This window comes from Xiphophorus hellerii, chromosome 11, assembly GCF_003331165.1.
Source record: "Xiphophorus hellerii strain 12219 chromosome 11, Xiphophorus_hellerii-4.1, whole genome shotgun sequence".
In the NCBI taxonomy this organism is placed as follows: domain Eukaryota; kingdom Metazoa; phylum Chordata; class Actinopteri; order Cyprinodontiformes; family Poeciliidae; genus Xiphophorus; species Xiphophorus hellerii.
Genome location: NC_045682.1, coordinates 18,506,949 through 18,533,703, shown reverse-complemented (window position 1 = coordinate 18,533,703; position 26,755 = coordinate 18,506,949). Strand labels below are relative to the sequence as shown.

The 26,755-nt window shown below is 38.4% G+C and overlaps 2 protein-coding genes across 5 annotated transcripts in view; one reads left to right on the top strand and one right to left on the bottom strand.

Annotated features, from left to right (window-relative positions):
* Positions 1–368: 368 nt before the first annotated feature.
* hpda (4-hydroxyphenylpyruvate dioxygenase a) lies at positions 369–8,144 on the bottom strand. The gene is made up of 14 exons (XM_032575587.1): positions 8,062–8,144; positions 7,909–7,935; positions 7,753–7,815; positions 7,488–7,592; positions 7,356–7,398; positions 7,174–7,256; positions 4,866–4,955; positions 4,662–4,768; positions 3,814–3,891; positions 3,176–3,338; positions 2,472–2,543; positions 2,271–2,393; positions 2,071–2,187; positions 369–690 (listed from the first exon to the last, which is right to left on the bottom strand). The coding sequence occupies exons 1-14, from the start codon at positions 8,062–8,064 to the stop codon at positions 577–579; spliced, it is 1,188 nt and encodes a 395-aa protein (XP_032431478.1). The 5' UTR covers positions 8,065–8,144; the 3' UTR covers positions 369–576.
* Positions 8,145–9,267: 1,123 nt separating this feature from the next.
* The window catches only part of mtmr4 (myotubularin related protein 4), a 46,780-nt gene continuing 29,292 nt past the window's right edge, over positions 9,268–26,755 (top strand). The window contains exons 1-2 of one of the 4 annotated variants that reach the window (XM_032576194.1): positions 9,268–9,351; positions 14,696–14,800. In XM_032576194.1, coding sequence (XP_032432085.1) covers positions 14,786–14,800 — 15 coding nt within the window. In that variant the 5' untranslated portion in view covers positions 9,268–9,351; positions 14,696–14,785. Of the gene's footprint in view, positions 9,352–13,500; positions 13,633–14,695; positions 14,801–21,390; positions 22,099–26,755 lie in introns of those variants that run through there. The other 3 variants (XM_032576193.1, XM_032576191.1, XM_032576195.1) reach the window with 3 other exon arrangements.

Genomic DNA, 26,755 nt, shown 5'->3' with positions numbered 1-26,755 from the left:
TGGTCTTCACGGTGTTATTTGCTCATCCGGGTTTGCTAAGAAAGTTAGCATAGCTAGTTGTCTAAAAACAGTAAAAAAAAACAGGTAGCCGTGCCTTGTTGACAGCTAGATTGAACTTACCACCATTTGAGTGTCTTATATATACATACATCACATTTAGTCATTGTAATTTTACTCTTTATTAGGAAGTTTTCTTTTTAATCCACCTGACCAAGACTAAGCTAACTATCTGCTAGCTTTGGCTACGTGTTTAGCATAACAACAGGATGCTAGCTTCTGTCTTCTCCCTTCTCTTGGGGGGGAAAAAACACTCAGATACCTTCAATATTTGTTTTTTTTTACTTTCTTAAACAGACATACACGACAGATATAAACAAGCCGTTCTTTATTTAGCCAAACACAATTACTAACATCTTGAAGCAAAGTGCGATAATGCTTGCGGCCCGTCACATGAAGATTTTTCAACACTCTCAAATGCGTTGGACGTGCTGCAGCTGTGGTGAGTGTTTTTTCGCATCTCGGTCGTACAGCCCGCAGCCACATAGCCGTCAGAGTGAGTCTGAGTCTGGTCGGAGATCAGCGAAAGGCCTTGGCCCTCCCTTCAGGTGTAATCACGGTCAGGTTGCCCCGGGCATCTTGGTCCATCTCGATGGCCTCAAAGAGAGACTTGAAGTTTCCCGCCCCGAAGCCCTGAAGACGGAAGAAACACCGGTGCAGATAAGTCACTCTGAGCTTCGCAAATTAATGGTGGAAATATTTTCGCAAATAATCAGAAGATCAAGTGTTGGTGGTTCGTCTGAGGGAGTCTTTGGTGTGGTTCCATATCCAGTTACGCACGTCTTTCATCCTTTCCATCCACATCTGCACACCCTGGAGAGTGACAAGACGCGCCTGTTCTGACAGGCAGGATGGGTGCCGGGTGTCATAAATGAAACGCCACAAGGTGCAAGCCAAAGGAAAGATCCCCCCTCCTCCTCCGTTTGCTGTGTAGATGTGAGCTTTTTAATCTGAATCTATCTGTGAAAGATTTACAAGCTTTTACAAGTGGGCTGGTCTGATGCAGTTCTCACCGGGTGGGAGCTGCAAACAGGTGTTCAGGCATTTTTCTGCCTTTCAGGAGGGAAAAATGACCACAGGCCTGTGAATCCAATCTGTTTAGTGTGACTAACCAAAGCACAATTTTAGCAATAGTCATTTTATTATCTATTGCTAATTGTTCCGAATGTTGTAAAAGTGCTTCATCTTGTATTTCGGTAACATAATCTCACAATAATAAATGTAGAAAAATGTTTCACTTGAATACATTTCTCACATGGACAAAACAGGACATAACCATTTTTGCTCACCTTATTTTTTCCAAAGTGTGGCTGGGAGCCATTCACAGCTCAAGAACGACACAATTTTTGCCTTCCATAAAATCAAAAATGTTTGTACAGCAAAGTATTTCACTTTCAGTAGCGTTTTGCTTTCAGCTTATTAAACTGTTGAAAGGATCGCAAGCATCTAGCAATTTTTATTCAAAAGCAGACCTAGGTATGCCTGTCGCTTAAACATGGCTACCGTCTTCTGGTGACCCACATCCAGTTCTTGTTACTCAGCCACAAACGTTTAGGAAACTGTATGTCTTTCTTTTGAATTTTTTTTTTCAGATCAATATGACTTAACAGACTACTTTGTTCATCTTATTAAAAATGTTGCATGTTTAGTTTATCATAGGTAAACCAAAAACATCATTAAATAACAATAAATATACTTTCTCACAGCAGTCAAACCTTTCATTTCCACAGGTAATTTATTTTGCCAGGGATCTGGAAAGCCCCTTTACCATCACCTTGAACTTTATATCCCTCCAGATTTTAAGTCAGGACTTTGATGGCCAGCTCCAAAATGTTCATATTACGTCCAATCACTTCCATGTTGGTCAAAATATGAAATGACTTGAAACCCAAATCTGAACAATTTTTGATTTAACTGTAAACTCTTGAGATTTGCCCACCAACAAACTTTTGGTATTCCTGTCAGTGCTCTGGCGGTACCAGTTCTTGGTCAAATACATCACTGGTAACTTACGAAGTGATTGTTCCTCTGTATGACCTCCAGGAAAAGCGTCGGTCTGTCTTGCACAGGCTTGGTGAAGATTTGAAGAAGGTAACCCTTATCATCAAAATCAACCAAGATTTTCAACTTCTGCAGAGGAAACACGCATCACTGATACATTAGCAACCAAAACAATAAATAAAACAACAGAGTTAAAGAAAAAACATCCTCACCTGTAGATGGTCGAGGTCCTCCTTCACCTGGATTTTGGCCGTCCTGAGTTTCTCCCGCAGTGTATCGTAGTACGTGTCAGGAGCTGAGAGGAACTCCATTCCTCGTTCCCGCAGGTTTTCAATCTGTTGAAGACAAAAATGGGAAAGAAAAGCTGCGTCGGGAATGTTCCTGCTGAGTCTTCCTGTTAATCGGTCACTCACAGATTTAATGATGTTCGACGAATTGAGGGCAATGTGCTGAACGCCCGGTCCGCCGTTATAGTCCACATATTCCTGTGGACAGAGATGCTGGATGTCAGTGCATCGCAAAAGAATGTGCATCTGTTTAGCTTTTTCATATTTTGATGAGTTTCTGTGGACCCTGATCACATATCTGCAGTGGAGCAAACCTAGCCTGTTGATTTTTTAAAAAAATGTTTTTACAGAAATAATTCCCATGATTTAAAAAAAAAAAATTTTCCAATGGCTCAACACAAAAAATAGTTCTAATTTATTAACCATGGTTTCTGCATTTATCTTATTTTTGCAGTCAATAGAACCAAAAACATCCAGCAGATTTTGCTCAAGAGCAGTGTTGGGCACTTCTTGTTGCTGAGGCTAGATCAAAAAACAAAAACAATGAACCCAAAAAGCTGCGCATGTCTGTCGCAACTACACTCATTTATGGATACGTTTTTCACAAAAACTTGACAATTCTTTTCATTTCAATACAGTTTTTTAAATTCGTTATTGAGCTGTACAATACATTTATTTCAAAATTTTAGCCTTTGTGGCCCTCTAAGTGCTTTCTATTTATAATTTTGGCCCACATGAGAAAATATTTGGACACCCCTGGTACAGAGCGAACAGTTCTTATTTTGACAAGCCTTCTTTTATATGGAAGGCCGAGAGAAAATAAGTCCCACCTGGATCTGTGACTTCTTTTTGCCCATGGCGGGTTCATTGATGGGCATCTTAATGGTCTCCTCATAGTTTGTCATCACGATGGACCTCAGCGCACTGTACTGTGTGTGAATCTGCTTGTCGTCTATCGACCAGAACCGATGGAACATCAGACACTTCTGATACCTGGGACATGAGAAAGAGTCTTAATTCTCAGACTGATTGAACTCCCCAAGCTTCCCTTCCCTTCCACACAACCACAAACACACACACAACCTCCATGAATCACGTTGTGGAATGTAAAATTTTAATATGTTTTGTCTCCCAACCAAATAAGCATTTGGTGTTGTTGTTTTTTTTTTGTCCAGATTTAGGTCAAATTCTGTGAACAAGATAACTTTCTAATTAACCAATGGCTGCATTTTCTATTATTTGGATATGCCACTGGTGAGAAACATCAAGATAATGATGAAAATGCATGAAGAAATCATTTCTACTGAACAAAATGTGGACTTTTGATTTTGTGAAACAACAGTTTTTTTTGCTTTTGTGTCCAAACATGTCACTCCAACAGAGGTGCAGTGTTTACTTTGTCCCTTTTTGCCCCTGAGTGACTCCTCGACCTGCGGCGGGCGTACGTGCACGCTGACAGCAGCCTTACCAGTCAGAAATTGGCACCATCTGGTCATCTGGCTGGTTTCCCACAATGTGATCGATGAAGTTCAAACCAGTTGGTGGACTACGGAGAAAAGGAGTGAACAGAAACGATTATGGATGGATTCCCAGAAAATTCCAATGATTTAGAAAGAATGATATTTCTTTCTTATCAGATCCTACCTGGGAATTTAGGAAAAAAAATTTAATCAAAGAACACAAAAAGAGGGACATAACAGAGCATATTTAGGAAGTTAGAAGTCAATTGGACTACATCAGCAGAGATAAAGTATAAAATAGTTTAATATATAAGAGTTTTCAGCGATTCTGTCTGCCAGTATACTCTACCACATGGGCCAGACTTTAGAATGTGCTACTGGGGCAGCAAGTACAAAAATTGTACTTAAACCCATAGGCCTAAATTAGGTGAATTGTATTAGTATTTTTGGATTTTTTTTGATGAATACAAACAATAGTCAAATCTTTGAAAATTACAAAGTTATAGTTGATTTCGATTTCTTTTGAGATATTGGCTGGGGGACATTTTACACTTGCCATGCATCAATTCATGCCTGGTGATGTAAAGGATTGCCTATTAATGTACTGTAATTTGCATTAGTAAAATTATTTTTTCTTATTGAATAAGGCACCAAAACAGGCTCCAGCCCAGGGGCCCACATACTTGTAAATCTGGCTCTGTATACCTTATCTATATTTGTTAACAGCATATTTATTATGTCCAAATATACATATATGCAAAGCAGAGTAGAAGTTTATTCTAGAGTCTGAACATAACAACTTTGCTACAGTTTTATGTTTTTTTGGGGTTTTTTTCTTGCTGCAGTGAGGACTCACAGTTTGGCCAGCAGAGGGTCCCTAAACAGAGGCTCTTTGTAGCGCGGCAGGAACAGGCCTTTGTAGGGTTCCAGGTACTCAATGAGCGTGTGGGTTGTGTCGCCATACTGCGGACAAAACGTTTTGCACAACACCCTTATTCAGTCTCAGACTCCTCGGTGTGTTTTACATGAGGCTTACGTGTGTGAATCATCTTTTATGTACCGTCTGAATCACAGCGTATTTGACCTTGCCGTTGCCGTCCTGCTCCACCCACGGCTCCCTGACGACCACAGCTCCTCGCTCCCGGGCTGTCTGTCAGCGCGGGATGACGTGGGATGGGTTTGGGGGAAAATAGGAGCACACAACGGTGACTGAGTGATCAACTACTTTGGGGGGAAAAAGTGGTATTCATACACCATTTCACATTTGTTTCTGTTACAAATAGAAACTAATATGAAAAATATGAAATGTGTGGTGTCAATTTGATTCTGCTGCTTTACTCTAGTACCCTTCAAAAGTTTAACTAACAGCTTTCTGAAGGCTCCACCTGCTTGACGTTTAATCTCAGAATTAATCCAGATGTTCTATGAAGTCAACTATTAGTCTTGCCCTTTGTGGCACATAAGCAAGAAGGCAGCCATTGTCGAAACAAAGCCTTAAGAAGTTTCTTTTATAGTCTGGCACAAGCCATTTGGAAGAAGGTGGTGCTCTGGTCAGGTCAAAACAAATTTGAACTTTTTTTTTGCTACCATGCAAAGTGCTGTGTGTGGTGGAAAAATAATACTCTGTATATACCATACCCACTGTGAAACATGGTGGTGGCAGCATCATGATGTGGGGATGTAAAAACACATGACTGAGGCAGAGGTTACACGACCAAAGCTATACAAAGAAATGGTTTGGATATACAGTATATGTATATAGCAGCATGGTTGTAGCAGTGTTTTGGTGTATCTAAGCTCTGTAAAGCGGCTCATGGACGCCCTCCAGTGGCTAAATAACAAACGTTTTCAATCGTCCGTCTATAGATAGAAACATGTCGCCAGACTGGTATCTGCATTGAGTCAGCAGTGATTCTGTAACCTTGCGGCTACCTGACAGCCAACAGAGACAGCTTATCTAAGCCTCCCGTCTGACCTTGACTGTGAAAAAAAGTTCAGACGGACTTCGCTGCTGTAGAATGTATTACAAGGCTGTCATGTTTGCGATTGTTTCAACATGCACACAAGAGTAAAGCATCAGTTAAACATAAAACACAGTTCACTGAAGCAGGTGAACCTGCGCGTCCTGGAGGTCAAACGTGTAACACCTACGTGCTTTTTTTCTTTTTGCCCAACATCTATTGTTCAACAGTCTACATGTGTAAGACGTGATGGAAAATACACTGAACGTTTCCATATATTTTAAGTTCTTGTAACTTTTATGTGCAACTATATTTTAAAAATGTCTAACCAGAAAATCCAGTGGAATTTCTTCTAGTTTTACGTAATTAAGGAATTAAAAACATGCATTAAAGTCATAGTGCCTAGCAAAAGTATTCACAACCTTTGAAAGTTTTTGTATATTTTTATATTAGTCACAAACTTTACCTTAGGTTTATGTGATAGACCAACACAAGTATGGGATATCTCCATCAGAGTTGCACATCTGCAGAAGGAATTTTATGTCTGTTCTTTCTCTGCAAGCTGAGCTAATCTGTTTTAGATGCTAAAACTAATCTGCCCATTTTCAAGTTTTGCAACAGAATCTCAGTACATGTCTAAACTGGGCTATTCTAACACATGAATGTATCATTGGATAGTAGGTTTTAAAGTTGTTCTGCTTGATGGTGTGTGTCCAACCCTGTCTCAAGTCTTCTGCAGCTCCTAAGATGTTTTGTTTTGTGATAATTGTGTATTTAGCTCAATTAATCTCCCCGCAAAAAATAATGGCTTGCAAAAAGTCGTCTGTCCAGAGCACCTTCCTCAAGGCGTTTGTGATCTCCGCCGGATGGCTTGTTGCACATCCAACAGAAACTCTTAAGTCTCTCTGAAGGTCAGGTTTGTAGAAAACATGAATAGTTGTCAAAAGATATATCCATCTGAGCTGTGGATCTCAGCAGCTCCTCCAGATGTACCATGTTTATGTCTATAAATATTGCTCTACTTGCCCAGTCTTTCGGCTGAGGTGGACGGCCATGACCTGGTAGATTTGACAGCGGTGCAATGCAATTTCCACAGATCGAATAGTTCCATCTGAGATGTTCGAAGCTTAGGGAAATGTTTCATAAACTAGCTCTGCTGTAAATGTCTCCACAACGTTCTCCCTGACCTGCCTGCTGTATTCTTTGGTCTTCATGATGTTGTTTGTCCGCTGACGTTCTCTAACAAACCTCTGAAGTCTTTACAGAAAATTTCTGAGACTTAATTACATATGTGTATCTTTATACCTCTTTAATACTAATCCACTTCACCTTCATGCACTATCTTATACTGATCAAGTACAAAAAGTTTAAGGTGTTTCCAATCTGTGTTGTCCTCTGTCAGGTTACCTTGAGCAAGAAGTCACAGTCCTCCACTTGGAATGCTATGTCCTTTACTCCATCTCCATGTTTGTTCAAGTGTTCCCCCATCTCTGAAAGATGACACAGGCATGATGAAAAGCAGACACAGCTAATCACATTCAGAGCCTGTCGTCTTTCAGTGTCTAATGTGTCCTAAGGAGCAAACTCGCCTTCATTTCCAGGGTTTAGTGGAGTTTGGAAAACAAAAATTATCTGTAAAGAGAGGGGAGGAGATTGTGCTTAAGCAGAAGGTGGGAATACTTTAAATTCAGATGCTCAGACGCATGATTTAAACTCCATACTTTGTCCTGCTTGATGACATGAGACACGACTTCTCGGCTGCCGGTCTCCAAACCCTGGTAGGCCAGAGGCTCAAAGCCCATCTTGTCACAGTAGAATGAGGCTGCCTGGAATGTGATCAGATTCTTGTTACTCTGAACATTATTTACAGATGAACTTCAACACCTGAGGCAAGGGTTCATGCTTTGAGTGACTGTAGATAGATGATGTACTGCATGCTGAATCACAACGAGTATCTTGTATGTGACGGTCAGTTTGGGTACTAACCTGCTTGGCATTGCCAACCCAGAAGGTGATATGATGAAATCTGACAAATCGCCCCCTCAAGGGCTACAAAGTAGAAGACCATCAGACAAATTACCTTTATGAGTTTTTATGGCTGCCAAGCAACACAAAATCTGTATCAGATCATTTAAACCTTACCTTCTCCCCTTTATCTGTGTAGGTTGTCTAAAAATGAAAAAAGAAGCAAATTATTAGAGCTTAATTCTCGAGATCTCATACTTGTAATGTGCATTAAATAGTGGGTATTTTCTCAAAACGTTCTTTGCTCATGTTGTCATTATAGGGACTTACCATGGTGTGACTGCAGGATCTCAGTTCAGAGAAGAGGGAGATCAGAAATCAGTGTCTGGCCTGGCAGCCTTCAGATAAGTACTGACCTGATGACCAGCTGTGATTGGTCCTGTAGGATCTACACCCACCTGTCCGCCTCCTCGTTTCTTGATGCATCTCCTTTAAAACATTCAGCACCGCAGTCAACCAGGTTGTTTCTCCTCTGAAAATCTGTGACAAAGATGTGTCACAAAGATTAATACATAATGCTGTATACATTAACTACAGCAAAGGTTTTGTACTGCTATGCTGGATGGTAAATCTGACATACTGAGCATATTAGTTCAGAGGATTTACTGATTTAGAAACATATGGAGGCTTTAAAATGCAACCATAGTAAGAAAGTAAATTAAAACACTTTTGTAGTGAAAACAAAGCACTGCACATTTATAAAGTTGAGGGTAACTAAGAGTTTTCCCTATACCTTTGCTGTTTAATTTGTAATTTCTACCACCAGAGGGCGCTATTTCCATTGAAGAAACAAATCATAATCCTCAACTCAGAGCTGATCGATAATCATAGCCAGAACTTAATCCTTTGATATGATGAGCTTTAATTCATTATGGTGGCTCACATAAATTGACCATTCCCTCTTTGGTTATTCAATTGTAAAAAAAATTTCTTTTGTTTGTTTGTTTAAAACACTGATAAGGTCAACCATATAATATGGTGTGTAATTACTGTGGGCTACTGTAAGGGGGCCGGTGAAGAGAAATTGGTCAGTGATCCTGCAGCGGATTACTTATTATTATTATTTTTTTAAATCCATTCTGTTTGATAATTACGTGACCACTTTAATGATTTTTATAAAAACCAAACATATAAAATTTCCTGTTCTGAATCGAACAAACTACATTTCTTCTATCATTTCTGATTTATTGCTGTGGTCCATGCACAGGAAGTCGTGAATTCCTTGAACGCTTCATGTCGGCTGTACTCTCGCTGCTGTACATGTGAGCGGTCGCACGTACCGCGCTATTTGTGTGTGTGTACCCAATTTGTGCCGCGCTGTGATTTTCTATTGGTGCGCTTTGAGCGTTTAGTAACCTGTGATTGGCTCGGTTGTGGGCGTGTGCCGTTCACTGGTTGCACCTTCGCCAATTGTAATTGGCCGAAATAAACGTTGAAGCGCCATTGGGCTAAACTAGTTCGTTTGTTCGCTCGCTATTGGCTGGCGTCCTTGTCATCGCACAAGAATGCGGAAGTTGTGTAGTCTACTGAGTCACCGTTGTGTCAGCTGATTCTTTCTGAGTGAGTAACTCGGTTTATTTCTTTAAATTAAGTGACTTCTTAGCGGTATATTTTATGTGACATGCGCCTGGGCTTTCAGACTAAGGTGGTACTTGTGAACCTTAAACTAGTGGGTTGTTTTCAATGGACATATGAGCGAGTTTTACCCAGCTGCTTCTTATAAGGTTGCTATCCGGAAGCTAGCCTACAGCTAGAGCTTTTGGACACATAGTTCTCAGTGAGAGACACGCTTTCGGTTTGATGAGTTGTCATGCTGGAGTACAGCATCTGTCTGTGAACAAACTGGCTTCGACTTTCGCTTTCACACAACGGGGGTTTAAACTTCACCCACCTTGTTTACACCTGTTGTGTTTTCATCAGTTCCTCAAACAGCATGTTTGTTTCTGGAAATTTCTTACCATAGTTCACTGAAAAGCACCATGGACTCTCAGCCTTTACCTCAAAATTATTGTTCATCCAGGAGGAATAGAAACTGGATCTACAGAAGATTATGTATCAATAGATTCTAATAATTATCATCACTCATATTTTATTTCGGTTTTTTTTCCTTCTTGTTTGAAATAAACGAAGAAAAATGCGATTAAAATCAAATTTTAATAGACTGACTAGCAGAATAGTGCACGAACTGCTAAAGAGCTAAATCTTTTTTATTAAACAGAGCTATTGTCGTGAGTTAGTAGAAATATTGTATTTCATAATTATACATCTTTTTTTTTCTTACTTTTTAGGTATGATCTCCGGATTTGTTTTCTCTGACAAACAGAATAAACTTCAGTTGATTTAAAAAGTCGTACATTTGGACTAGAATTGTATTTTTAAAAACAGCATGTTTCTGTCATAAAGTTTTTAAAAAAATGTATACTAAACCATAGCTATGGATGGGTTTGAACAATTTTTATTTATTTATTGTAATTTATTTGGTCAGTTTAAAATACTTAATTTCATTATTTTTCACTGTATTATATTATTATAGATGCATAACCAGTTGGGTTGGGAAGACAACATTATTTTCTTTTTTTTTCTTCAAATAAAAAAAAATGTATCACTCCATATATTATCTGTAGAATTTATTTTACAAATACTTTAATGCCACAATAAAAGCCCCATTCAAAAACTGACAAAGAAGGCCGTAGTGAGAAATAAACCGACACGTCAATGAATCCTTCAGTTTATATCAAACTCTTTTGAGATCAGAGCTGAAACGTCTTCAAGAGAAAAATCCAGTTAATTTTTTTCGTATAAAGACTGGCAAATCCAAGAATACTGAGCTAGCAAATTTTATTTTTATTTTGAGACAATTTGCAAAGCAGTCCATCACTTTAACTACTGCAACAACACAGAAAGTTTCAGTTGGAAATTACTCCTACGTCTCTTCTTTTGACATTATTGCCTCTCCCGTTGGACTGCAGTGAGAAACTGAAGTCAAATGAACAAAATTATGGACAGCAGTGATCTAAAAATGGGATAGACTATTTTGTAACGTTTAGTTCAGTTTTTAGAGGAAGGAAAAAGTAGCACAGATTCAGTAAGTTGTTTCAGTCTGTATTTGTTGCCATTCATTGAACTGTAATCTCACGGATGGCTGAGATTTGAAGAGCTAAACTGCTTCTCAAATAACTATTTGAACACTAAATAGTAACTTTTTTGCTTACCAGATAAAACCTTAATCAGGCTGACTCGATGTCTTAATTTGATATCTTGATGTAACACATGATGTTCTGTTGAGAGTCACATGATGTGAAGCAAAACTTGATTTTCTTATAAGAAGCATCTCAGCGGTTTGATATTTCTGTGGAAGAAGCGTCACACGACGCTTGATAAAACACTTTTTGTTCGGAAATGCATTACCCGAAAACTGTCGATGTGTTTAGTGTAGGGTTGTATGTTTGAAGAGAAAATGTAAGTTTACTAACAAGATTGGTAAACTTTAAATGTTTAGCAGACTTTTTAGGACATTTTCTGTCAAATATATATCACTTTTATCTAACATGGCTCATCGAAGCACATATTCTACTTTACTGTGATGTACCAAAAACATTTTATTAGATGTTGCTTTTCTAAACACTGCCTTACATGAGGAAAAGTGTTATTGAGATTACATTGCTTTGACGATATCGATTATGATTAACTTGCATTGTCCTGAGGTTTTATTTTACCACTTTAGCTCATCCAGGTCAGTGAAGTCCATCCAGCTGGCTAACAATATTATTGGCAGCAGGGTTTTCATGGATGTTACTTAAAATATAATGTGCTACCAAATATTCCATCCAACTAGTGCGGTTGTGATATAACACAGATTGATGCTGCAATGACTCAGATTCAGTGTATTTAGCTCTAGTTTTATTTCAGTCATAATACTGAGTGTGTTTAAGCATGATTTGACTTGCATGAGCAGCCACAGGACACCCACAGCAGTGCAGGAGCATTTACCTGGAATTGTTTTTTTTTTTTACTTTTGTCACCCGTTTTTAGCCCTAGGGACACGCCTGTTTAGCTGCTGTTGCTGTCGCAATTTCGATTTCCAGATAACTCGTTGCTAGCCACCGGCGAGTATGACCACACATAAACTGCAGCCCCAAGGGTCTGAATGATTTTTTTTTTGGGATCTTCTGAGTATTGCGCAAGATGCGTAGCAAGATGAGGGCAGTTGCTGTTTGAAAACAGTTTGTGTAGGTTTTTAGTTTAATAAAATGCTGCAGTGAGCGGGATGAGCGCTGTCGCTGTCTTCATATTCAAGCAGAATCTGTTCTGCAAACAGATTTGCAATTAATTGAATTGAATTACATGCTTGGTTGTTCAGGCTGAGGTGTCTTGAGCTAAAAGCTAGACTTTTTTTTTGCTGAAATCAATCAGTCATTTCTGATGTAATTTCTTGCCTGTGAAATAACATGATATTTTTTTTTCTGTTTTCTTGTAACTCATCAACACAAAATGTTTTCTCTCCCAAAATAAGCTTTCAGACACATAAATGTCTCTGGTTCCTTTATAAAAGGCAGAACTTTAGAACAGAGTCATGGATGGATCCACGCTAACTGTACTGTTAAATCGGGTTATGCTGCATTTACAAATTTTGTGATAATCATGCACAGAATCTTAGAGGGTTATGAAAATATTCATACTCGTTTTGTGGCAGAATGTCATCATCACTGTTTTGCTTCCAATTTGTCATTTATTGCAGCTTTAGGGTCAAATTGTGACTCAGAAGCGTAAGGCTTGAACAGTGAACCTCTGTTCAGAGGTTCACTGTTTATAATGTCGACGAATGATTTGTAATCTGCTCAAGTGTTGTGATTTCAATGCACTAAGGCGTAAAAAAGTTGTGCAATTTTTGTCTTTTTGTGTGGTTAAAATGTTATTTTGGGCTGCAGTAGAAACCTGCACATTCTTCAGGTGTTTCATTTAACCACTTGTCTTTTTATACAATACTGGATATAAAGGGTTTATTTGCACTAAAACATGCAAATAAACAAGTCCATTTCTTTTTAAGATTAAACAATAATCTTAAAAATTATTGTCTAGAATGAATGCAACAACACAGCATTCTTGATCGTCTGTAGCAAAGGATTGATCTGCAGCTAAAAAATATCCTATTATTAAGTATTCTGTCTGCATACTCCAGTTAACGATTAATCAATTGGTAAACAAGTTGACAGTTATTTCAGTAATTCATCACGATTAATCATTTCAGTCACCCAAACATACAACAAAGTGGGATTCTTTTGGCTCCTGCTAATGTAGTTTTGAAGCTTCTTTCTGATTACAGGAAATGTTTAGGTAGATGTTGTATAAATAATGTTTTTTTATAGTTTGTCCTGCATAAACGATCAGTTTAGTTGATGCAATCCGTTTTTGGTTTTGGAACTGCTGCCAGTTCCAAAATACAAAGTTGTAGAGTTAATCCGGTTAATAGGTTGTTTTTGTTTTTAGTGTGATCTCTTACAGCTGCACGTATATAACACATCGCCTGTATGGAATAATCAGTGTTGTACGTTCGGAATTGACAGTAATGCCCCACGATTAAACGAGTCACGAGTGCGCTGTATGTTGTAAGGCGTGTGTGGCCTGCAGTATGACTTTCTTTCACTTCAGGGAGCGAGGCAGAGTAGGACAGGGGAGGCGGGGGGCGGAAGAGCAAGCAGTAGTGGAGGGAGGTGTGTCACACACTCGATTACAAGCAGTTTCTGTTTGGGACTCAGAGGCTACTGCAACTCTTCCCAGCTCTAATTCAGCTTTAAAAAGTAGACAGAACTTTTCACAGAAAGTTTGATCCAACACTTTGAGGTAAGATTGCAGCTAAAGTTTGGTTTTGTGAATATGTTTCTTCTTTTTATTTAAAAAAAATAAAATAAAATAAAATTCGTTCTGTTCTGCGGAGTGTTGTGCAAAAGGGGGTGTGTCACGGTAAAAAAAACAAAAAAAAAAAACAGAAAAAAAAGAGCAGAGCAAGAGGATGGCAAGTAAAAACTTTGATAGAACAATGTGAAACAATAATCAGATTGTTTAGTCTAGTCCTAAACAAGGAAGTAAACACTTTGTCCATGTTTTGTCTGAAAGCCAGTGTTTTCCTTTTTTTTCTCTCTCTAAACCTGCACTGAGCATGCTCCTCTTCCTCCTGACTGAACTTGCAAAGGCAAAAGAATGCACTGAATGTATTCAGCAGCAGAGGGCTTCACATTCATTCAGTGAACTCCCAGGTCAAAAATGAATATATATTTTTAATATTTGTATTGTATTATTTAGGTGTCCACTGTTGTATAACATTTTCCGATAAGGTAGGAATATAAAAATGCCATTTAGCTTCAGGTCTTCTGTGTTTCCAATACATAAGCACTGCTGAGGTGATTTTTAAGAATCTGTTTTTATTAGGGCAACACACCCACCGAGCTCCTCGCTGTGTTTTAGGTGTGGAGAAAAGTTATCTGCCTGACTGCTGATAACCTGACAGGGAACGTTGACTCGGCATTTCTCATAAATCAGAGAATTTCCGGTCAGGTCAGCCGATGTGCTCCCGTGTCACTACGCTGGTGTCAGAGTACACGTCTGGCACGTTCCTGCGTGTCCGCCTGCAGCGCTACATGTGTGCTGCGTCCCTGCGTTGACTTTAACTCAAGAGCACTTGTCGTCCAAAGAAGCCGGTCAAACCATCAGTGTTTATCTCCAACCTTATTTGGGAAAATTGTTGAATTGTGGGTGTTTTCTTGGGTGTATAGATTTATAAGTCTATAGTTTATGCTGTACTTTGAGCGAAAGGGGTGTTGGAATTCTTTGAGCAAACACCCACGCACAGAAGAAGTCTGAATGTAATGTGTCTTATTTATTTATTTATTTATTTTTATCTTGGCAGGATTCATTGCTGGCACGGCAGAGCCCAGCAGACAGGAGGAGAGGGGAGGAGTCTGAAGGGGAGCACCCACTGTCTCTGTCTGCAACGCCGATGGCTGGCAACATGGTGAGCCAATCGCACCGAGGTGTATGTAAAAAAAAAAAAAAAAAAATAAGTCACCTCCTACTGATTCCTGACGCGTTTTAATCCGCTTGTTTCTCTGAAGCCCGTAAACAATTCGACAAGTTGGAACCTCACTCTTTTACAGGAAACGGCAAAGTGTGGTTGCAGGTCTAAACAAGGCGCGAAGAGTCGCACACAAGTTTTACAGAATCCACCCTTCATACCTCAATCTACCCAACGCTGTTCAGAACTTCCTGGTTGTTGCATGTTGATCGCGTCCAGCTCAAGTCTTACCGTAGGCCGAACTGGCCTTTTTGCTGTTATCACAAGGTGTTTTTTTTTTTTTTTTAAATACAGAAATGGAAAAATATCAAGCAGAAAGTTGGCAACAGTCAACTATAAAAATATGTGAAAGAAATCAGAATTGTGTTTGTCATGATCTAAAACAAGTGGGAGACACTAATCTTTTACTCATGTCTGAACCAACTCTTTGGATTCAAAGAAACATTTTAGTTTGTTTTTGGTAAACCAAGCAGGAATATAGTGACTCCTTCTGGCTCCACAAGGTACCGGCGCAGTCAGCAGTGCTGCGTCTTCAGATGCTCACTGTCGTCTTAATCAGTGAAAGCAGCAGAGCAGCTCACTGATGTCTCAACTCTGATGGAACTCCGTGACACAGATATTCTCTGTATAACATCAAGCTGATGTTATATTTACATGAAACAAAAACCCTGCTTTATATGTATATAAATTGGACATTTGAAACTATAGATGACAAAACTCCAGAGATCCAGGTATTAAATATTGGGTGTTTTGTTCTGTGATGGCATAAAATGCTCCCAGTAAAGACGAATAAATAGTCTACAACTGACTGGGGATTTGTCCATTTAATACTTTATTTACTTTAATTCTCTGGTGGACGTGTTCTGGAAAAAGTCGGTATGTTTTGAACATTCTCATTAAAGCACTTTTCTATGAACTCACAACTAAATTTCATTTTTAATTTTAGGCCTTATAAAGTGCCAAAATCCATCCAAATTTTTTTAATTCTAGGTTTTAATATACATTTACCTAGATTTAAACATTTACATTTGCTCTTTAATTGCATTTTTTATAAACATTTCTTTTAAAATGTAATGAAGGCATACATTTGTTTTAGTTCTAACGTAGGAATGTAGATGTTATGCTGACAAAACTAGAAACTACATTAGGCAAAGGGACCTGATCCCCTGACATTCACCCTTCCCTGCAAACCAGCATATGATCCTCTTGTTGAATCTATCTTATTTTATTACATTGTATGTTTAATTCATTAGAATAAAACTAGTCTTACATTATTTACAATCTACTCTGACATCATGAGAAAGTGTATATTTAAGAGGTTTGGCATGAAAGCAGGCATTCAAATTGAGCACCTCAACCACAGCCATTATGAAGCTTATTGTATAGAGTAAGAAGACCCTAAAGTGGGGTAGCTGATATATAAGGACACTTGAGGCTCCTGCCAAAGCTGGAAAACATGCTTAACCCATTAAGTAAGCTAAATGTAAGCTATTAGGTCAGTACTTTACTTTATTAGTCCATGTAGCTCTTGCATTTAAATCATAAGTCTTGAAAAGGTCTTAAAATTTAACTTCCTACAATTTGCAGAAGCCATAAAAAGTTGACAACATGGATATTCCACTCTGGATGTTTTTGTCTCTGATACTTATTCAAGTTAAATGTGCGTTTGTTGATTCCTCATTCCATACTTTCTTAAAATATATGCCATATTTATGCAAACACTGCATTCCCTCTGCGCTATTACATTAGTATTGTGGTGTTGCAGTACTTGGTTCAAAAAGCAAACTCAGGATAGACTATTTTGTAGCGTTTAGTTCAGTTTTTAGAGGAAGAAAAAGTAGCACAGATTAACTAAGTAGTTTCAGTCTTTATTTGTTGCCATTCATTGAACTGTAATACCACAGATGGCTGAGATTTGAAGGACTAAATCATTTTTAAGAAATCCACTGTAATGTTCCGACAAACACACATACACCAGCTGTGTCATTTGTTTCTTTAAATACTGGACACTGAGGATTCAGCTACTGTCTTCAGTAAGCTAAAGTCTTACTACTTCTGAAGTACCAGACTAACGTTGGCATGTCTTTTTTTTTTATATGACTTGTTGATTTAGTTTAGCACATTTCAGTGCTTTTCTAGTGAAGGTACACAAAAATATCCAGTGGTGTTTACACATAGCAAAACACCATTGATTATTGTTTTGCACAGTGAGTTGCTCCTATGAAAAAAACATTTGTATTGAGTTTTGTTTTTAAAACGCGACCTAGAAAGATAAGAGAAGTTATGGTCAAGATGACAAATTTCTCTTGAATCTAAAGGGAACAGAAACAGGAAGTATAACAGGAGGACATGTGTCTCATCGTCCTGATCTGCCCTGTCATTGTGGCTGGTTGCCCAGCTCCCAGCTTTTTAATGAGACCTTTGGCTCAGACGGCGGCCCGGCTGGTGTTGTGCCCACTAAGACAGGTGAAATAAGAATGCTAACCAGCGAGTCCTGCAGTAAAGTTTAATTCCATGCATTACTTCCACCATCAGGTCTCCAATCTTGCCTTCCTAGGTATGTTGTAGAGTGGTTGGGTGTGGTCACAGTTGTGTTCTGCAAGAGAAACCATACTTGAACTGCAATGCTAGACTAGGTGAACCAGACCCAGCTTAAACAGGGTGTCTGTGCATCCTTAAAATATATTAGTCTTAAATGACTGTACCTAAAATTAAGACCTGAAACATTTACATTGGGTTCTGTGACTCGAGACGGTTGAGGCCATCTCTAACTTACTGCTAGCATACCCTTGCTATTTAGCTAGCTTTTTTTTTCATCTGTCACGGGTGATTTAAAACATTTTTGTTTTATCATGACTTTTGCTAAATCATGGACGAATTTCATACATTTCTGTAGCAATATAGGTCTTAAATTCCAGCCACAGGTCTTAAAAAAGCATTTAAAAGTCTTAAATTTGAGTTGGTGAAACCTGCAGAAACCTTGCTAAAGTAATTCAGTCGCAGGCGGTCACCTAAGGCCATATTATTGTTTTGATTATGATTCGGATATAAACATGTTGGCAGTATTTGTGCAACAAGTGGTTTGACTTGTATTTCCTTTAACTCCATTAGGAAGTCATATTTTTTCAGTAAGCCTCTAAATGGTTTCAGGTAGGGGTATTTCCGTCAGTTTTAAGTTCTTCTTCACGGTTTAGGACTTCAGGTGGGATTGTCTGACTCCTTTCCAGCAGTTGCTACTGTAGGTAATATGATCCTGCTAATCCTCTCTTGTGAGAGGATGATTATAATGGCTTCCCAGCCTCAAGCATTTCCCCCCCCCCACTCTTTCTCAACTAAAACAAGATGGAAGGTATTGAATTTGTGCTGTTGTCCGCTCATGCCGCTCGTTTGTTTGTGGAATAATGGGAGCATGGAAACAAGGACAATAGCGTTGATTTTACTACTGCTTCTGTACCTGTTGTGCGTTGAAAAGCTACCTTGTGTGATTATTTGGAGTTGGTGAGAGAAGTTAACGTACCCACACCACACACACACACACACACGGGCAAAGGTGTGTTTTGTCCATGTTTCATATTATAAGTGAAGCTTGCTTCAAACCCAATTAAATCCTGTGCATAGGTGTGGGTGGTTTGAGAAGCAACCAGTAGGCTTGTAGTTGAGGCCTACGAGTTCATTTAAGGTCGATGTTAATGATTTGACAGAAGGGACCTTTGCTTCTGTCACAGTTTGACCTTGTTTGTGTAGTCTAGTTCCCTACTATTTCCTGTGCTTTCAGTCAAATATGTAACTTTGACACTAACTTCTGTGTACTATACATGGGATTTCTCTCTTTTTTTGTTACTGTGTGAGATGTATTCTTTGCATAACTGTCCTAATTTTGAACACTTTTTACATAGAGATACTTTATATTTATACTGGTTTCTCTCAAATTGTTGAAATTGCTGGGAAACGATGGTTATTTTTGCAGTTTGCTCTCAATTTTTACTGGTTTGCCCAGTTGGACATGCAGCCTAACGACTCTCATCTTATCCACTTCTATATCTGTGTATGAACATGTAGGCTGACACCATGCATTGGTGACTCGCTGCCCTGTTTTCCTAAAATAAACCCGGAGACAGGAGCCTAAATCTGCTGCTCACTTTTGTGACTGGCTAAAGTGGAGCTTTTGAATGTAAATAGGCAGAAACACATATTGGCTAACGTCATATGCAGGTTGTGATTTACTCATTTCAAAGGTTCTTTGTTAATTTTTAACTACCATTATGACCAAAGGAGTTTCAGATTGCAAATCAAGGTTTTTACTCTGATAAAAAAAAAGATAAGGTATTGGGCCTTTATTAAAAGGACAAATGTTTAGAAACTTTGGCTGAATGGTTTACATTTTATATAAATAGAAATCTATAAAGCCCTGTTTAGTTTTTTCATGTTAAAACTACATGAAAGCATCCACTTTACTCTGTCATCATGATAAAAGATGCCAGAGTATATACAGCTTTTCTTCACTTTTGAACATCGATTTTTGTGTTTCTTTAGTCTGCAAGAAATAACTTTTGTTCTCTGTTCCAAGGAGAGAAGCTGAAGAAACACGGTTCCTCTTTTTAAACAATAATAAACACTCAACCTGTTTTTAAAACACATTTTAAAAAAAACCCTAAAATTCCCAGTTTTAGTTTCACTTCAGTTTATTTAAATTTCATGTTATATTTATATTCACTGATAAAACAGACTGACAAAATTTGACCAGATAAAATGTAACCAGTTGTATTGGGTTTTTGGGGGTTAATTTTAAGCAACATTTCTGAGAAGTTTTGTTCTTTACCAGTGAAAAAAACTCTGAAATGAATTAAATTAGCAAAGTCAGTTCAATTCTTACCACCTGTTTTTTTTCTTTTAAGTAGTCTAAATGTAATTATTCTGATGAATAATTACATTAAGATATAGTTTTTATGTCTAAAAATGTACCCACAGCATTTTTACATTTTACAGCATTTTATTTAGTAAAATTCTTGCTAACACTTTTTTTCTGTTTCTAATAATTCTAATTTATTCTAAAAGCAAAAATAAGAATCATGGCTTTAACAATGCACTTTATTGGAAATTTTGGCTGCAACCCTTTCGCTTCAGTTCACACTTGTACTGAACGAGTGCCATGTAATTTCATTCTCAAAGTTTATAAGATCCAACTTTACGTTCTGCCACGATACTTTAGGAAGTGGAACCCTAAACCTACCCTAACCCTACCACTCCCAGCTATCACTAGAGTCTGCTGTTTGGTAATATTACCTCAATTAGGTGGTTTCTGCTAAATTATTTTATTAATTGACTAAATCAAATAAGATCTCTGGTCATTCTATGCTGGCTTCTTTATGGAAACTCAAGTAGTTTCATTGCTGAATTAAGTGAAAAAAGAAAAACAAACATGTTGAATCGTTACTTTAAAATATTTTCAGATTTTATTTGATCTTTTTGTGTTTTTAGTGTTACATCCTTGATAAGAATGGGTAATGGGAACATATTTAATGTAAAAATGGCTTACATTTTTCTTAAAGACCACAGCCAAAGTGATCTTCACTGCTACTGGGTTAAGAAGCTTGACTAGCTCTGTAGCTAAATTCGCTACATGTGGAAAGAAACTTAATTTCTTTTACCATAGAAATTTAACCATGACAGTTCCTAACTCTTCATTAAGTTGATATTCCTCCTATTAGGACCCATAAAAACATTTCAGCGTCATTGTTTTCTGCTGGACAGCTCACACACTGAATAACAGAGGACCGGGCCAACATCTGTTGGATTTAAAGCAAAATGTTTAAATATTTATTTCTAATACACGTCATGTAAAAATTACAATTGCAGACTAATATGCTTGATTAAAATTTTAATAATTTTTATTCTGTACATAAACTTAATAAATACTACTGTTGCATAAGTGCCTGTACCTGACTGACCTTTGATACTCCAGATGTCCTTTTTTTCTATTTTTGGATATATAAAAAAAAAAAATCAGTAATGATGTAATTTCATTACTTTAAAGCACAACCTTATCGTGTAGGATCAAATTCTTTCATCCATAAAATCAATATCCAGCAATGCTGCATTCTCTGTGTACTTCATTACACGTTACATAATGTGGGGTCAGGCAGCTGTAGGTGAGTAGCTGTCACGACTCGGCAGGGGGAAGGGTGACGCTGGCGATGGTGGGGTGTTTTATACTCCCTGACTTCCCCAGTGAAGCTCTGCATCCACTGATGCAGTCCACAGTGCAGAGATGGTGGAGAGGAAGGATTTTCAATAACGCTGTGTCACCAAAGCTCCCCAAATAGATCCCCTCTCCTTCAGACCCCCTCCCACCCTTCCTCTCTCCTCAGCTACACAAGTGCAGCTGCGCCGCATCCAGTGCAGCAGTTTTGTGACGATAAACCTCTAGCTGAGGGGGTTTTCCCCTTCTCTTCTGCCTCGGGATCAGCTGGTGGTGGTTTTTATGTCATGTGCGTGCGTGTCCGGCGCATTCGTCAAACCACTCCGAGCGTACCCCGCGTTCAGCTTCGAGGAGGGCACAGCACACTGCAGTTGTCAGATAGCACGTGCGCGGCAGCTTTCCCTGTCGGCCCTCCTGCTTACGCTGCTTGCTTAGCGAGAACCGTATTCCTGTAAGAAGCTAGCGGGGGGGAGGAGTGCGAGATGAAAGGGATACAGGAGGAGAGATGCGAGCGTGTCAAATGGAGAGAGAGAGGTTGATGCACATGCGGAGGGGTGGAGCTTAGCATCAGGCAGTTCCCTCAGTCTTCCTTTCTCCCATTTTTTTCCCCCTCCGTTACTCCATCTGCGGTGCTTTTCAGCTCTTCCCACAGTTTTTTGCCTCACCGGCTCCATCGGACTGCGGCTCCTCGTTGTACCTTTCATGGACTATCCTCTTTTTCTCAGCCGTGCAACAGGGACTGTCTTCAGACGCCGGCACGCTCCCTCTCCCCTCTCTGGAGTGGTGGGGGGAGAGGACTGGGGTTTGGGGATCCTAAATGACACCAGCTTGTCATCCTCCAGCACATCTTGAGTAGAGAGAAACCCGCTAAAGGTGGCTGGGGGTACACGAGTTCGAGGGGGGCCGGGGCGGCTAGGAGAAGGATGGTCACGCCGGCTCCTAGTGCTGCAGTCGCGCTGCTCGTCTTTCAGGCACAGTCTTGCTTTTCCTCGACATGAGCCTCGCAGCAAGGGTGTCCTGCTCCATGCTCAACTGCTTTGTAAGTTCACTCTCATGTTATTGTGTTCGTTGTTGTCCTAGTTCAGATTACAGTGGGTGTGTATTCCTGCTCCTCCCCCCCATCTCACCTCACCACCTGTGTGTGTGCATGCCTGCCTTCTCACCAAAGGGGGAAGGGATTTATCAACATGAGTGCTACAGTTATTAACTAACACCAACTTCAGTTAATGTACGTGTGTTGTTAACAAGGAGATGATGAATAACTACTTTTAAGTTGCCGAGGTTTGGTCCGGAGAAGGTCGGGTTCAAAATGTTTGTGCCCAGAGTGAGAACAAGATGTGCCACGCTAGCTGCAGTGGAGGGCTAGAGTTGGTCTCTCTGGAGGAAATAAGGAAGACTGATGTGGAGCAGGTGTGTTTCTGTTGTTGAATGTCAAGATGGAGCTAGAGAAAGGTCAAATCTCAGTTTCCACGTAGGAGAATGTGACCGCACGTCTGTGGAACTGAATAAGTTTATGCTTCTTCGTTTACACTTCGTTGACCATTGTAACTTTCAGCTAGTCTGTTGTTTAACTCGCCATCAAGGGCCTCTGTGTTTTCCTTCTTACCTTATCCCATATTATGCTTTTCAAAGTATAATATAATAATAGGATAAAGCAGAATGAACATCTTGTGACTCAGAGGTTTCAGAATTTTAATCTCTAAAGCTACTGAATTTTTGTAAAAATGTATAGAAATAAAGCAAAGTAAATATAAAGTTTAACTTAGCTTGATGTTCTGTTGCTCAGTGAGTTCTGAGGCATCCTAAAGGTATGCTAATATGCCAACATGTGGTATCTGGAACATAGTGACAAGTCAAGTTTTTCAAAGGCATGTCAACAGTCATTAAAATATAAAAATGAATCCTTATATTTTAGTCAAATCATAACCAGGACATACAACAGTTTATTTGATTATTACAAAATAGTTGGTGATAGACCAAGACAAAATACTTTATGTGTAAAAATGGAGAGAAAATTAGTGTTCAGAAATGTAATAACATCTGAAAAGTGTGGCTTGGATTTATATTCAGCCACACTGGTACAATACTTTGTAGAGTCAGCTTTAACCACAATTACAGCTGCAGGTGTTTGTTTCTAGACCTTTCATCGTAGCGCCGTCTTTCCGCTACTTGAAGTTGAACCTTCGCTCCAGGTTAAAGTTTCCTGCAGCGTCTGACTGGCCTAGTTCAAGGATTTTCCTGTATTTGTCTGCACTCAACGTCCCACCAACGCTCATGAGATTTCTTGTCCTCAGTGAAGAAAAGTATCCCCACCAACACATGGGGGGCGACTATATGTTGGTGGTTAAATTTACATTGCAACACTTCACTTTAAAAAAAAAAAAGAAGAATGTTGTCTTCCTCCCTCTTTAACAAAATGCTCTACTTTGTTTTTTTTGTCTTTTAATATGAAAATGTTTAATAGGTGTGAATATTTTTGAAGGGTCTACGGTTCTAAAAAAATAAAATCACTTAAACTAAATTGAAATTGAGCTTTTTGACTACAGTGGGATCTGAAAGTATGTTTTGAAAGCAAAATTAGTTAGAAAATTACAAGAGGACCTCTATAGTAAACATGAGGTTAGATTATCATTGTTTTGATTCTTGAAGCCATGATAGAAGAATCGACTTTCAATGGCTGAGCAGTTTTTTTTTCCTCTAATGAGGTAAATGTAAATTTGCAACTGAACCCTGAAGTGTTTCTCATAGAGATGGCTAGAGAGCCTCAAAACTTTCAAGGTTTTTGCACAAAACTGTTCAAATATCCCTAAAAAATAAGAATGAAAAGTAAATTTTGTTTGTCCTTTTGAAGATCAGGGAATCTTTCACTCACTTTGTACACAGACAGAAACTTTAAATCGCATTACTTTGCGTTTTTATTAGATGGTGTTGTTTGGAGACGATTTGTATTCCAACTTTTATTTCTGAGAAAATATTTTATAAAGTCAGATAGATGAAGATGCAGTGTGCCGTTTCCCTTCTGTTTTTTACTTTTAAAGAAATGCAGCCAGTCATTACACAATTTATGATCAGTCTTAAACATGTCTGTGGCGCAGCTGAGTCGGCACTTCTTCTTTTGTGTCACTGTCTGTATAATTTAGTATCTACGTCCTCTGTTACCTAAATGGATCCCAGGCTTGTCAGTCTTCTCCGTCGGAAGAAGGGCTGCAGAGTTTTAATCATCCCCATTCTTGTCGTCATCCATCAGTGAAGGGGGGAAAAAACAAGCTTCTGTGCCTGCTCCATGTGCAATATGTTGATCTCACTAAATGGAGCTACAACTCCTAATTGAATTGATTTAGATTTTTCCATGTCTATAATCAAATTATTCATGCTAGCTAAACGAATCAAGCAAAACCAAAAGCTTTTTGGAGATGGGCTTTAGGTGTTGTTTCTTGCACTATTTTCATACCTGTGATCCCACTTGTACACAATCAAAACTCTTCTTCACCTTGCAAAAAGAGTTTACAGGCAGGCAGGAGGGACGGCTCAGGAGCGCTCACAGTTTCTTATATTCTACCAAAATTATAATAATGTAAGTATTTGCTCATTTGCCTTCACAAACACACAAATCTACAAGTTTATATGTCTTGCCACCCCATGCAAAATTAACAACTTCAACTCTTATGGAGAGGTTTAGTTTTGTGTACGGCTGAAATGATTAACCAGATTAATCGCAAGGAATCGATTATTGAAATAATGGTTGAATCAATTAATCATTAACTGGTGTATACAGACTCAAAAAATGCCATTTGCTGAAAGAACAGCATACTCGGTTAATCGGTTAATCCCAAAAATAATCAATCAATCAGCCCTACACTGCATTGATAAGTTGAGCATCAGGGGCTGAGCTTTTTACATGTTGTATTTTTGTAGTTGCAGATGCATCCTTTACCAAAAATAATCAAGCATTCATTTAAGGATTACTGTTATTGCATTTTAGGCAATAAAATACTTATTTTCTTACTTAAAAAAGGAATTGAATTGTTTGCCTCTATTAATGTATTTGTAATATGGAATTTCAAAAGATTTGAATAAGAAAATTAATTGATTAATTGTCAGAATAATAGATTAGTCAATAGATGAAAAGATTTAGTTGCAGTCCTAGTTTTGTTTTGACCATCCCTCCAGAAGCACATCAGTGAGGTCAGACACTGATGTTGGGCCAGAAAGCCTGCTCTGTTTAATCCTAAAGATGCTCTGTTTCGTTGTAGCCTGGTCAGTCAGGTTCTTCCACTGTGAACCTGTTACACGGCTCATATTGAAGCTAAATAATCCCCTCTGCACCAGAAGTTACACTCAATATAATACAGTTCAACTCTCAACTACCAAGCCAAGACTTGCCGATTGAATTGCAATGCAGGCATGACTGGTCACTCCTGGACTTGGTGCACAGGTGTCATCCTATCAGAGAACCACTGAGCTCCAAAGAGCAACCCATCTTTTCCCCTAAATGTTTGAAGGAGCAATCTGTATTTTGATGCAGCTGTTGCCATGGAAATGTTTGAATTGCATAATAATCACATTTGAGCGACTGCTTTGCAGTTTAGTGAACGCAATAAATGTATTTTAGCAATATAGCTTTCTGACTGCCATTAGTGTATATTTATCAAAAGTATGTAAATATTAACTTTGCTATCCTTCAGACCAACCTATTCCTGTATAATTTTCTCAGTAATATTTGGAGGAAGGCCAAGTTATCCCACAAAATGGGATTGATTGTTTAGAACATGATGATCTATGAAATATTCATCTGGCCACAGAGGATGGGGGCAGAAAACAGAGGAGTATGATGGGAGAGCTTCATCAGGTTCTGCCATTGTTTCATCTTGAACTTTATGTTGTCAGATCCGATGCATCTGAATCCGTTGTTTTTTTTATAAAGGAGCAATTATGGCTTTCCATCTCTGTTTGCACCCGTCACATCTTGAGATACAGGATATGTTGAACTGACAGTGCGAGACTGAAACGGTATGATAACCGCGAGGAAGAAGATCACAGCTTCTTGCTGTCACAATATAAAGTTAAATAAAAATGTGTAAAATGTAATATAATTTAATAGCTTTTATTTAAAACCCAAAAATAAGTTATTTCTACTATTGTTAAAAGGCAACAAATTATCACCGCTCTACAAGCTTTTTTATTTTTTTTGCAATTAACAATTATTTTAGTTGCAAATAATTAAAATTATTAGTTTCCCTATCTGTTCATATAAGAAAATTATTCTGCAGATTTTTCATTTAACCATTTATGTCTTTTCATACAGTATTAGATATATATTAAAAGATGGAAATAAAAATAAGTAATGACATTTTATTGCCTAAAATGTAATAATTATACTTTTTAGTGTACGGCTATTGATTATTTGTAGCAAAGGATACATCTGTAGCTAAAGAAATGCATGTGAAAAGCTCTTTTCTCCATTTTCACCTTTTTTATATTATCCAGTGAATATATGGACAGCAAAAGGTGCCTAATATAAATAATTTCAACCAGATGAAACTAAAACTATGTTACTGAGGACTTCTGTGTAGAACATATTTTTAGACGGAGTTTTTTTTTAATCTTGAATTGAAAATGTATGTGTTTTTTTTATACAGTTTTGGGTTAATCACTGCTCTGAGTGTGTTCAGCAAACGCTATATTTCATAGTCTGT